We start from the raw sequence: 12,443 nt of genomic DNA, 5'->3' as shown, positions 1-12,443 counted from the left end.
CCAAGCAGAGACCAAGAGGGCCATAGCTCCATCTGGGAGCGCCACCCATGGCAAGTTCCACCTCACCACGTAGATGTCACCTCTGCAACCAAGCAGCTACTTCTCGGCTTTCTCTCCCATTTTATTATGCTGTTATCCTCACTGTGCAGGAAACCTAGCAAAGGGCGTAGCTCAGTTTTAACACGTCTGTTTTACAGGTGGGAAAACTCAGGAAGAAGCAGCTACTTTGAGGTTACTTGCTAACTTTGAGTGTCTCCATTTTACACTGACCTACTCTGGTGCAAATTCAGCTGAAGCCAATGGGAGCTGTGGCTCTGCCAGTGAAGCCTTGAAGATGATGCTCCCAAAATGGAGATGCCTGAATCCACTGGTTACTTTTGCAAACATGGGTTCTGCAGCAGGGACTTGGCCACCTAAGCACTAACATAACTTGAGACAGGCAATGAGGGCTGTGAACCTCTGAAGCTGAGGGATTTCTAAAGCCTCAGGACATACAACTGCAAAAGGTCCCAAAATGTGGGCACTCCTGACAAGTCCACTTTTAAGCAAGAGTTAAGCAGCAGCAGTTGCAGCACAGAAATCACAGGCCATGCCCTACCACACTCCTGCTCCATAATCTGAACCCAAGGCTGCCTGGAGTCTAGGGGAATAACACCTCCCTTCAACACCACTGAAGATGGGACCAGCACAGAAAAGCCCAGATGCACTCAATATCCTCAAACTAGGAAAATACAAGCAAACTTCTATTGCAGGGCAGAAACAATCCCAAAACCCAAGGAATAAGTTAAAGGTCACTCGAGATCTACTGGAAAGCAGATGAGTTCAGCAACCGCCTGTGCAGAGGCTCTGTCACCCGTGCAGCTCCCCCATGACAAACTCCCTGCAGCTGGGAAACAGCCTTGTCCCACGACCTTGAGGGGGAGAAGCGGTGGCAGAGCTGGAGGGCTCGCTGTGTGCTGATAAAGTCCAGTGTGGCATGACCAGGAGGTGGGTGCTTACAGACGTAATGCTCTGCACAAGCCAAAGATTAAAAGAGAAATGTATTTTTTTTTAAATACATAGCAAAAAAAAAAAAGGAAAATGAAGATAACGAAGTGCTGTCTGGGAGACAAGGCTGGTGAGAGACTCTCTGTGCTGCTGTTACAAGAAGAGGATGGGGTGGGATGTGCTGCAGGTGTCCTTTGGAAAAACGAAACAAAAAAAAAAAGTTTAACCAGTTTTATGGACTTGCAGGCCATATATGAGATATATGCACATTGCTGGTCTGAGCTGGGACAGATCTTGTAGGTAATGGCATCCAAACTTTGCCTCTAGAGTGTGGAGGAAAAGATGGGCAGGCAGGATTAGTTTGTGACTTATCTTTTTTTTGGATCAGCATCACCTTTTGGGCCCAGTATCTCCAGCTTTTGGGACGTGGGGTCACATCCAGAGTCCGTCTGAGCTGATTTACTCCACGGGCTGTGGGTATGGCTCTAGCTTCAGGTAAGACCTGTGGGTGCAGTAGTATCTGAACATCTGGGCACAGAGCAGCTTGTCACATCCTTCCTGGGGCATATTTATGGATACAGCTGAGCTGCGTTTGGCCACTCTTAAGGCTAGAATTAGTCTATTAAAAACTGGAATTGTCTGCAACTATCAGGTTGAGCTGCTACTGGGTGCAGGGAAGCAGTCAAAGGAGGAGGCAAAAACATCCCATCCAAACATCAAAGTGTTGGCTAAGCGACGCACAAACCCACATGTGGCAAATCCAACCATCATTTTGCAGAGTCAAAGTCTGCCTGGGGTGTACAAGAGCTACGCAGCCACAAAACAATGCACAGTGAAGGGATAATCACCCTAACAGAGACCTGAGCAGGAAGCAGCGTAGCATGTAAGGCACCAGCTCCAATCCTGCTGCAGACCAGCCCTGCCAGCCCAGGCTTGCGCTCTCTCTGATACCCCCTTGCTCTCCTCTTGGCTTGGCAGAGCAGGTGTAAAGCCATGGGACTGCCAAGTGAACACAGCCGTGCTGCGTCTGGCTTGGGCTGGCTCGCACACAGCCTTCTTGGATCCCTCTGCAGCACGCTTGCCCATAATTCAAATTCCAGGATCAGCATGGGCAGAGCTTGTTTTGGGCTGTGTGCACCCCAGCAGGACTGCAAGCAGGACCCGGAGCTGCAGACGTGATGTAACACTGCCTCTTTGTGTCAAAGCCCTGGTGCTGCCCCCCGCAAGGCAAGTGAGCATCGCTCCTGCTAACTGCCCGGGATGGAGGTGCGGTGGCAGAAGCTTCATCTGCGCTCTGGCAACAGAGGGGAAACTCCAGCTGGCAAAGTGGCATCACCCGCTGCCTCTAGTACTGTGAAAAAAGGTCATTTTGCTGCCAGATTGGCTTTGTGGGAAAAAAACACCAACACACTGAGAACAAGAACAAGAGAGAGGGGAGAGTGTGAGACACCAAGCCAGCCAGCAGCATTTTCGAGGGCATGCCATGGCTTCCTTGATGTGACCTCTCAGGTACCTGGCTCCCAGTCTGCATGAGGAAATTAGGAAGAGGAGACCCTATTTTTGCGCAGGAGGCATTGCTTAATCCCCTGACCAAAAAAGCAATTCTCTTAAGTGGTATTCTGAAGGGGGGCTAATGTGAAGTGTGAGCAAGGGCATCCCTCGACTCTGCTCAGCTCCAGCCCACTGAAGAGCTTCAGGCGTGTCGCATCACCTCTCCCTGCCTCAGTTTCCCTAGCTAGGATATGGTCAACAAGAACAAAAACATTTGCCCTTCTCCTGACCCATTTCTCCCCTATAAGATAAAAGAAACACCCACTCCAAGCAGTGAATTCCTTGTGTCCTGGAAAGGGAGAGGGTTCAAACCCCGCTGTAAGAATCAAATCAACATGATCCTCAGCTTTTAGCCTTCAGGAAAAACGCACTCTATACCATGGAGAACTGATGAACAAAACAAATGACTCCAACACAGTAGCACAGTGCAGCTTTTGCTGTCTTAGAGGCAAATCAAAGCCAGCAATGCCTGTGTTGATATTTATATTGCATCTCTTGTACTCACTCTCCCACTAGTCAATGAGATAAGCCTTGGACAGATCTATGTTAGTGGCATTAGGTTTCTACACACTCAGAAATAAGAATACTCCCCAAGTCCGTAACTGTAAAGGACGGGTGATAGGGATTTTGTGATGGGGAAAAGGTGGAATTGCAAAGGTCCATTTGTCTACCAACAGACAAAGAGGCCAAACTCCTGCTCTCCACCCCATTACCATTCCTAGGAAGAATCCTCTATTTGCACACTCCCCCAGCTGCAATACCCTACACAACAACCTGAAGAGGCCAAACTCCTACTCTCCGCCCCATTACCATTCCCAGGAAGAAGCCTACATTCACACACTCCCCCAGCTGCAATACCCTACACAACGACCTGTCCATGCCTCCTCCTCCTCCTTGCTCCCCCACTGCCAGCCTTCCTCCAGCCACCCCTAGAGGAGCAATGCAAATGGGCCTGGACCCAGCCAGGTTTGGGGCTCGGATGCCAGGAGCATTTAGAACAAAACCACCAAGAATGTTATTTCAATCCGGATGTCCTGAGGAAAGGGTGGGGAGGAGCTGGCTGCAGGAGGCAACAAAGGCTGTTCTGTTTCTCTTTGTGACACGAGCTATGAGCAGAAACAGAGAATTCAGGGAGGATAACCTGGTCTTTCCAGCAAAAAGGAGGGGGAGATGTTCATACACTTGGCAGATACTACGGAAGAAGGTTCCACGGAGGTCAGTGGAAAGGTACCTCCTGACTCCAGATCTGTCCCAGGTGGCTGAATACTGGTGGCAGGGACAGATCTGGAATGAGGATTCAGGCATGTCATGGTTTAGCCCCAGTCAGCAGCCAAGCACTACACAGCCGCTCACTCACCCTCCCCCCATGGTGGGATGGGAGAGAGAATCTTGAAGAGCAAAAGTAAGAAAACTTGTGCATTGAGGTAAGAACAGTTTAATAATTGAAATAAAATAAAAATAATAATTGTAATGAAAAGGAAAACAAGGAGAGAGAAAGACAGAGGAACAAAACCCAAGAAAAAACCAAGTGATACAACCGCTCACCACCCGCTGACTGACGCCCAGCCAGTCCCCGAGCAGCGATCGCTGCTCCGTGGCCAACTCCCCCAGTTTATATACTGAGCATGACATCATATGGTATGGAATAGCCCTTTGGCCAGTTTGGCTGTGCCCCCTCCCAGCTTCTTGTGCACCTGGCAGAGCACGGGAAGCTGAAAAGTCCTTGACTGGCGTAAACAGTACTTAGCAAGAACTAAAACATCAGCGTGTTATCAATATTATTCTCATACTAAATTCAAAACACAGCACTATACCAGGTATTGGAAAGAAAATTAGCTCTGTCCCAGCCAAAACCAGGACAAGGCACAAACCCAACTTTTAGAAGGGCGATGGCAAATGGTTGGTATAGTAATATTGCAGCAGCACCTGGAGGCCCTGATCTGAATCATCCAGGCTGGGCTGTACACAGAGATAGCAAGAGAGAGCTTAAAACCTGAGCTTATAAAGGGAACAGGCAAGCAGATGAAGATGGAAGTGAGACAAAGCGATCTGTTTGCACGACTCAGTAGAGCAAATGGCAAAGTTGGGCAGAACCTTCAGCACCTTGACTGGCCATGAAGAAAGCATGAATGTCTTTTCTGTGACTTCTATATGCATATTCTCCTAATGTTGGAAACTTCAACAGGAGCCCAACCTTCCTCCATGCACAGGACTTCATTAATATCAGCAGAAAGAGAGATTATCTCCTTCTGCTGAGCCCCTGACCTCCCTGTACAGACTATCTTTCATGGAGCCAATCCACCTCCACTGTTGTGATCTGCATGTAGCCCAGATGGGCCCAGACAGCTTCATGCTGGACTTCAGCAAAACCACATCCAAGCCAGCATTTGGGCAGCCTGGTTCTGAAGCAACCCTAAACTGCTGAGGAAGGACAAGCCTGCAGTTAGAGCACAGGCCTGGGATTTAGCAAGCACTTGTTCAGCTCCTGACTTGCCTTGTTTGAGCTTCTACAAGCCAGGAATGCCTGAGAAGAAACTACAGTCATACACCACTCAGCTTCAGGAAGCTGGAGAGTATGCGGAATAGACTATGCTCCTGCACTCACAGGGGACTCAGCCAAGGGCTGTAGCAGATGTGTTTTAACCCATGCCACTGAGCTATTTGGGATCTGTCTCCAATTGCTCCAGTGCACATTCACGCGTCTTCCTGACGGAAGACCAACAATAACAATTAGTATCATATAAGGAGCAGCGGACTGCTGCCAGCACTAGCACACTCTTGAGCACCAAGGGTTTCCATTCCACTTTTTATCCCAGCTATGCATAAGGCAGAGGTCAGTCAACATTAATCAGCCTTGTTCTGGGCCAGCTCCTTTAGCGCATTCAGCTTGCTGAACTGCAATCACTGTCTCTTCGTGCTACAATGGGTTCCCTCTACTCAATGCCTTTGCCTCTCTCCTTAAGCTTCCCAAAATAAAGTATGTTCACTGTTATCCAGCATATGATGACAGAGGCTAAGCCTCGCCATGCTGGTGATGGCCTCCAGACCCTACAGGGGATGATGCTGGCTGGGCAGGTCTTGGTGGGACTTGGCTGCGGATGGGAGCCTTGCGTTGTCATTCTGAGGTCTAACTGAATCCCCTTCTATCCGATAGCAGTGCCCGATCTTCATCTCCTAGAAAGGGGTTTTCAGCTTTCCAACAATCCTGAAATGCACTCTCCCAGAGCCTTTGGGCTGGTTCAAGATCACCCTGGGGAAACCCTATCTGAGCCAGCAAAGGGAATGCAAATTCAAGGCTCCTTCTCAGCACATGAACACACTCCAAGGAAAGGCTCTGGAAGGGATCCTGATGACTTCCATATTATTTCCAGTAAATTTTGTGCTGATTCTTGGCACAAACACCGGAAATGAATAGGCTAGATCAGGAATGTAAATAAAGTGAAACATTGGGATTTAATCTAATCTATAATTATAGTATCTGTGGTGCAGGGAAGAAGTTGGTGTGTTTACACTGCAGCTCATTGAGGAGCTGGAAGGGGGGTTTCATTTCCCTTTCCAAAATTTCCCTTTTTGGCTGAGGGATACTTGGTGTCTCCCCAAGTATCTGAAATGAATGTGCTGGGCTGGCAAAGCTGCTTTCCAGCAGCTGATCAGGTACAGCTCAGCGAAGAGGCATCCCCAGGCACTCAGGGAACGACAGGGTGAGAAGCTGAGATGGATGAGCTAGCGAGATGGACAAGCTGGGTTGAAGGCTCAGGGAGGCTGCAGGATGCACAGGGAAAGTTCCTGTCTCCACAGCGAAGAGATTGGCTGGGTTCGTAGGTGCTGAGCTATATAAGGGCCATGAGCAATGTAAGCTCAGTCCTCCAGGCTGAGTTTGACCTCTGAGACAAGCCAGAGCTCTTTCTCTTGACTGGTGTTTGGTGCCTGGTGCACCACCAGCTGCATGTCACAGCATGGTGCTCCCAAGCTCCCAAATCATCAGTCTGATTGGCGTTAACCGCTATCCAGACTGGCCAGTCCATGCAAAATGAGCACTTAACAGACACATAGACATCTCTCCCTCTGCCTCCCTCTCCCCATCCTCTTCCAGATCCACCTGGGAAGAAGCTTGACAGACTGCTCTGGTCTAGCTGACCTCCGGGGAGAAGAATCCCCTTTCCTGTGATGCATTCTGCAAGAATTATAGGACTTTTGTTTTTTAAGAGTTTAAACCAAACTTGACAGTCTTCAAGGACCATCCTCAGTGTCCCTGTGTGCGTTCATGTGAGCACGTTCGCATGACTGCAGCATGGATCCCCACATATGGGCACCCATGTCTGACAGACTGGCAGGAGTGTCCACACGTGTACACGAGCGTATGGTGCACATGCATCTTTGTTGACATGAACTACTTTCCCTCTGAAAACCCTCGGTGCAGGGACTAGCATCTCAACTCCAAGGTCCTACAGGCAGGGGAAAGAAAAGGGCTGACACGCAACATATTTTCATCAGACTGAAACTGCAAAGGACAAAGAAATTAGTTCTCCTCTTGTAAGTTTATGCTTTGAAATTACAGAAGTCTCAAAAGCAGAGAAATCAATCAGTCTTTGTTTATTTGTTTGCTTGTAGAGCATTTTTTGGTTTTGTTTTTCATACTCAAGCCCAGCTTTGATCTCAGGCTGGTAATACTCCAAACGAATGGTCAACAGCAGAGTGTAATTGCCATAGGTACTACAGAAGAAAAAGGACAGGATGTCTGACACATTTACAGAGCAGAAGAGACTTCCACGATCTCGCAGTCCCCTCTCTCGGTTTATGTGATACCTTTAGACTACTGAACAAGCGAAAGCATTTGCTTTTGAAGAGCTCTGATGCTGCAGACTCTGTGTGCTCACCTAACAGCCTGGAGAAAAGGGCAGGTCCCTGCCGAGTTGCTATAATCAGAATTATACCCAGGCCAGAGCCTTCCAAGATAGCTATTTTTCCACAGAAACGAATGAAACAAGCAGAAGAAATTCAATTTAAGAAATGACCCCGAGCCCGTGTTTCTGTTGTTGTTACGTCTGCATGGGCTCAGAACAGAGTGTTAGCCTCACATTTCACTGTTCTGGCTTTCTTCATACTGTGTTGCAACTGTACGGACATCTGAACAGATGAATACTTAATATGTGTGCCTATGTATCTGAGAATGCACAGATCTAAGTAAACACATGCTGGTTAGGTCCCAGGTTGGAGCAAATGTCTGTGTGTGTGCTGGATATGCATGCATCCACGGCAGTGCATGCAAACACGTGGAGCAGTAGGTGTATTGGTCCATGCAGGTGTACTGAGGCATGCAGCAGTAGATGTCGAGAAGAGTGTGCTGTAGTGTGTGCGCATGCACATGTTTTGGATGCCCAGGAGTGTGGGTCCATGCCCCACAGGTGCCAACACGAACATGTGTCCATACATGTGCGCTTAAGTGTGCACAGCCCTGGCAACTGCGTGCCAAGCCCTGCTGAGCATTAGCTGTGGGACGGAGCCAACACTGTGTGTCACCCCAGGGCCTGTCCCCACAGAAGGATGAGGTCAAAAGCTCCTTGATGCCAGGGGACTGATACCTTCTGGCTGCCTGCAGCCATGGTTCCCCACAAAAATTCAGTCCCAGGGGCACCCAGAGAGCAGGAGCTGCCTGTAGTCACCTCTAGGACACGGGGCATCATTGACCTCTGCTTACCCCCTCCATGGCCACGTGCCTCAAGACCGTGAAGCAGAAGCCTGGCTTTGACCAAAGGGATGACACAACCCCGGACAAAGCCTTATGCCTTCAACCAAGGCTCTCCCAGCCCTTTGAAGACATCAGGAATTAGATCACAGAGCCCCTAAGTGACAGGTGAGTGCAATTATTCCTGCCCGGCAGATAGCGAAGATGATTTGGCAGCCCAGGCTGCCCAAGAGCCAGACCTTCTGGCTCCCAGCTCCATGGGTTCACCTCAGCAGCAGCCTCCCCATCAAACCCAGCGGCTCTTCCCTTGCCCAGTGCCCCTGGCAGCCATAAGCCGAATGGCTGAGAGCTCACAACCGGCCAATTTTATGGGCGGCGAGTTATTAGCAAGCTCTGCGGTTGCTCCAGCCTCTCCCTGGCACCTTGTCAGAGCAGCCCAGTTCCCAGAGATATTAATAATTATATTTATGTGTTAATATATATTTAGCAGGAAAACATTTAGAATTATTAAATGGCAAGAGGTATCACTTGGAGCCTGCTCCTGGACACAGCCCTGCTCAAGAGTTGCGCAATAAAGGTTTCTCCTTTGGAGGCTGTCAACATACTTAACTGGGGGGTGGTGGAAGGGGAGGCAAAGGGAAAGTATTAATCAAGATCTTTAAAAGTGCTCACTGACAGACCATTTGCCAGCTCTCACTTTAAATGCTTTTGTGGTCCCATAAAAAGTTTCATTACTCACTACAAAATGTATTTTAATTATTACAGTCACTCTGACATTAAGCCCTGGGTGTTTCTCTGTTGCTTACTCTGTCTCTCCTCCATCTCCTTGCCTTTTTTCTCTCTTTTTTTCTCTCTTACTCTCCTGACTCCTGTTATCCTCACCCCAAGACAGAGGATGCCCTGTCTAACAAGCCAGGTTGAAAAGCCCAGACCCCCTCCAAACGATACTGAGGTTGGAAAGCCCAGACCCTCTCCAAATGATACTGAAGGAGAAGTTAATATTCAGATCCTCAAATTATCCCTTTGCTTTGGATGCTGATTACTCCCCAGGATTCAAACAGAAAATCCAATCCCATGTGCTCAAAGGATACCTCAGAAGAGTCAAGTAAGTGAACAAGAACATCAGCACCGGCGTGGCCAGCCATCCCTGCAGAAGTGACTGGGTGGTGGGCAGATGGATTTGGTGTCTCTCTGATCTGGTATATGTGTCCTACTAATATAAACAGCAACTTACATAAACAACACCTATCTCACTTTTGACATCTGGCTATTTCGGTCCACCAGGCATTTGGCAACTTCCTTCATTCTGATCACATTAGCTCACTTCATCCATGAGAGACAACCCTATCCCACCAGGCATGGACCTGGAAGCCCAGCGTACTGAAAATGTGAGTTATTCCAGTGGAGTCTCCTACAGACTCCCAGTGCCTCCTGTGCCATATGGGCAGACACTGGTTTTCCATCTCACTAGCTGAGCCTAACAGTCAAAGCAACAGAAAGACTCTCATCATTTGTCCAGTGTCTGGTGGAACATGGTGCTAACCAAAAAGGTTAATAACAATTAAATAGCAGCATTGGAAACCCCCCTTGCGCCCAGCACCTCCCCACACGCCTCTCCTTACTTGTACAGACCATCTGGTTCCAGGCACTTGAAAATGACTGAATAGAGGCTCGTTTCAGGGACATCTCCATGGCTCCTACCCGCTGCCACACAGGATGTTGCAAGGCCAGAAAGCAAATCATCTGCAAAGCTCAAGGATTCTCCTGGAGAGCAAAGAGATGAGTAAGACCGAAACATCAATACAGGTGCAAAATTATTGCTGACCATTTAAAAAACACTGTAGGAACACCTCTACACAGGATAGGCAATCAACAGACTCTATCTGGCTGTGGCTGGTAGGAATGGCCCCAAGTATATATGGAGAATATCGCCTATGGACAAAGCAAGTAGAAAACACACCTGGGCCATCAGCTGTAATAGGGACCCACTGCAGAAACCAGGGCCAGTGCTAAGTCATCACTTGGACAGTGGAAGGGTGCACTCACAGAGCATACAGGCAATGTGTGGACTCACTGCAAACACCACATGCAGGACCACCATCCAAGGATGGGCTGCAGGTCCCCAGAAGAGCTGGAAGCCTGGCTAAATAGGGCTCTCCTGTCCCAATTGCACATTCAGTTCTTAAAAGGGACATGGCCTTTTTCAAAAATCACCTGTCACAGGGAAATGTGTTTCTGCTATGTTAGATTATCAGGAAAGGAGACATTTTTAGAGCTTGGATGGAATTGCTCTCAATGTCCTGGGGGTTTTCGTGTGTGGTGTTTAGTTTTTTTTTTTTAATTCAGTGAATATCAGTAGCTTTGCATTCCCTTTCATGTGCACTCTGCTGGCTCCTGGAGCTCCTTCAGCTGTGCTGAAGAACACTTGCCCCTTTACAAGCATTCGAAGAAAAAAAATACTAATTAAAAATGCTGAAAAACTTTTTTCTTTTGTCTTCTGGTTTATAAAGCTTATTAAACACTTAGATCATGAACCAGCTGAAACTGAAAACGCTCCATTTATTAAGCTTTTTGGGCATGATTATCCACTGCCGTGCAACCTGTCTCCTTGCAGTGGGCAGGCTGTCCATCAGTTATAGCTCATTGCATTCAATTCCCATTTTGCATCAGTGTAACTGAAAGCCCAAGGTACCAAGCAGTAAAAAACCCAGAGTAGCTGCCCTGTTTGTGCCCCCAGTTTCACCGATGGGAACCGGAGAAAGAGCTGCTGCAGCTGATAAAGTTATGCTGGTATAAGCAAACCTGGACCCAGATTGCTGTGCCGGGTACCTTGTGCATGGGTAAATGTCAAGACACCGCAGCAGAGGGAGGAGGAGAATTCCTTTCTCAGCACTTTTCTTTCTTTATTTTTCTAAAAGCAAAAGCGACTGAGGATTACCGAAATGAAGTGCAATTCTAGGTCCTTGGTACAGACCGTAAGAAATAACCCAGTGGTATAACCAGCCCAGAATGTCTCACTGTGCGGCTGGATTACACAGGTAGAAGAAAAATCCCCTCCTCCCCAGCCCCCCAAACCGCATTTGCGTCTTGTCTCAAAATACACAACTCAGTAACAAATGTCCCCGTTGGCTAGAGAAAAGAGCAGCAATAAATTCTTTTCCTCCCTAAAGGAATCCAAGCCTTAATTATTCATTTTAATGCTCCCAGCACAACTTGTTCTTTCCAAACTTTTTTCAGGCAGCTCTGTCACCGGTCTCCGTAGCTTAACCCAGTCCCCAGCCCCGGGTCCGTAGCAAACCCCAAGTCAACTCAATGGGCAGCTTGGGTTGGCAGCAGTAAAATCAGTGCTTGGAAGTCACAAGAGCCGAATGGCCTTGAGCAAGCCCCTTAGCTCTGGGTTTATGGTTTAAACAAAGAAACAAAACCCTATTGCTAATTTCCAACTTTCATTTCTGTCCCTTTTCATATGACATTGAGCTGGATTGGGGAACTCCCTGTCACCAGAAGTCATTGAGAACAGACACTGCCGTGACTTACAAGGCAGATGAATCACAAATGCGTAACAAAGAAGCAGGACCAGATTGTGTTGCTGAACTAGAGCAAGAGCTTTTAAGCCTCTTCAGACCTCAAGCAACCTCCCTTCTGACCAGGAAGAAACTTCATGGGGGAACAAATCATCCCATGGGTGCCTGCTGTGGGATCTCACACCTTCTTCCAGAGTACTCAGGGTTGAGAGGCAGCCAATGAGGGGTAGGAAAGAAAATAGCTGGGCAGAGAGACTATGATGAGCAACTGGGCAAGACCAAGGAGAGATTTGGACTGGCAGCCCACGGGTAGAAGGAGCATCAGTCAAGACATCTGTGCCAGGGAGCACAAGAGATGGGACGGGAGAGAAAAACACAGGGCTGAGACAGGGAGTGCAGAGGGTGGAGCCAGGCTTGCAAGAGACTGGAAATGGGATGGAAAATGTCACGTGCAACCACTGAATTAAAGTGTGCATTAAAATTGCACAGCTAACTCTCTTTAAGGGACCTGCTAACTTCCGAGTGCTCATCTTTCATGGTCTTTCTGGGTAGCTTTGAAGAGAACGGGCTGGCAGCGAGCACTGCCCTGGAATGTAGTGGCAGCTGCATCACACGATGGTCTGGTTTGCCATGGATCAGACCTGCCTAGGTTGTGGAGTGTGTTGCTGTCCCCCTGCACAGGAGGAAATGAAGCT

General features: G+C 48.4%; 1 protein-coding gene across 5 annotated transcripts in view; it reads right to left on the bottom strand.

Annotated features, from left to right (window-relative positions):
- ASTN2 (astrotactin 2) overlaps positions 1-12,443 on the bottom strand; it is a 365,413-nt gene that overhangs the window by 24,484 nt on the left and 328,486 nt on the right. For all 5 annotated transcript variants that reach the window (XM_072883508.1, XM_072883509.1, XM_072883511.1 and 2 more), the window contains one exon: positions 9,847-9,988. In XM_072883508.1, coding sequence (XP_072739609.1) covers positions 9,847-9,988 — 142 coding nt within the window. The remainder of the gene's footprint in view (positions 1-9,846; positions 9,989-12,443) is intronic.

The sequence above is a fragment of the Ciconia boyciana genome, chromosome 18 (genome assembly GCF_034638445.1).
Source record: "Ciconia boyciana chromosome 18, ASM3463844v1, whole genome shotgun sequence".
NCBI lineage: Eukaryota > Metazoa > Chordata > Aves > Ciconiiformes > Ciconiidae > Ciconia > Ciconia boyciana.
The sequence above is the reverse complement of the archived record's forward strand: the minus strand, read 5'-3'. Positions and strand labels throughout refer to the sequence as shown.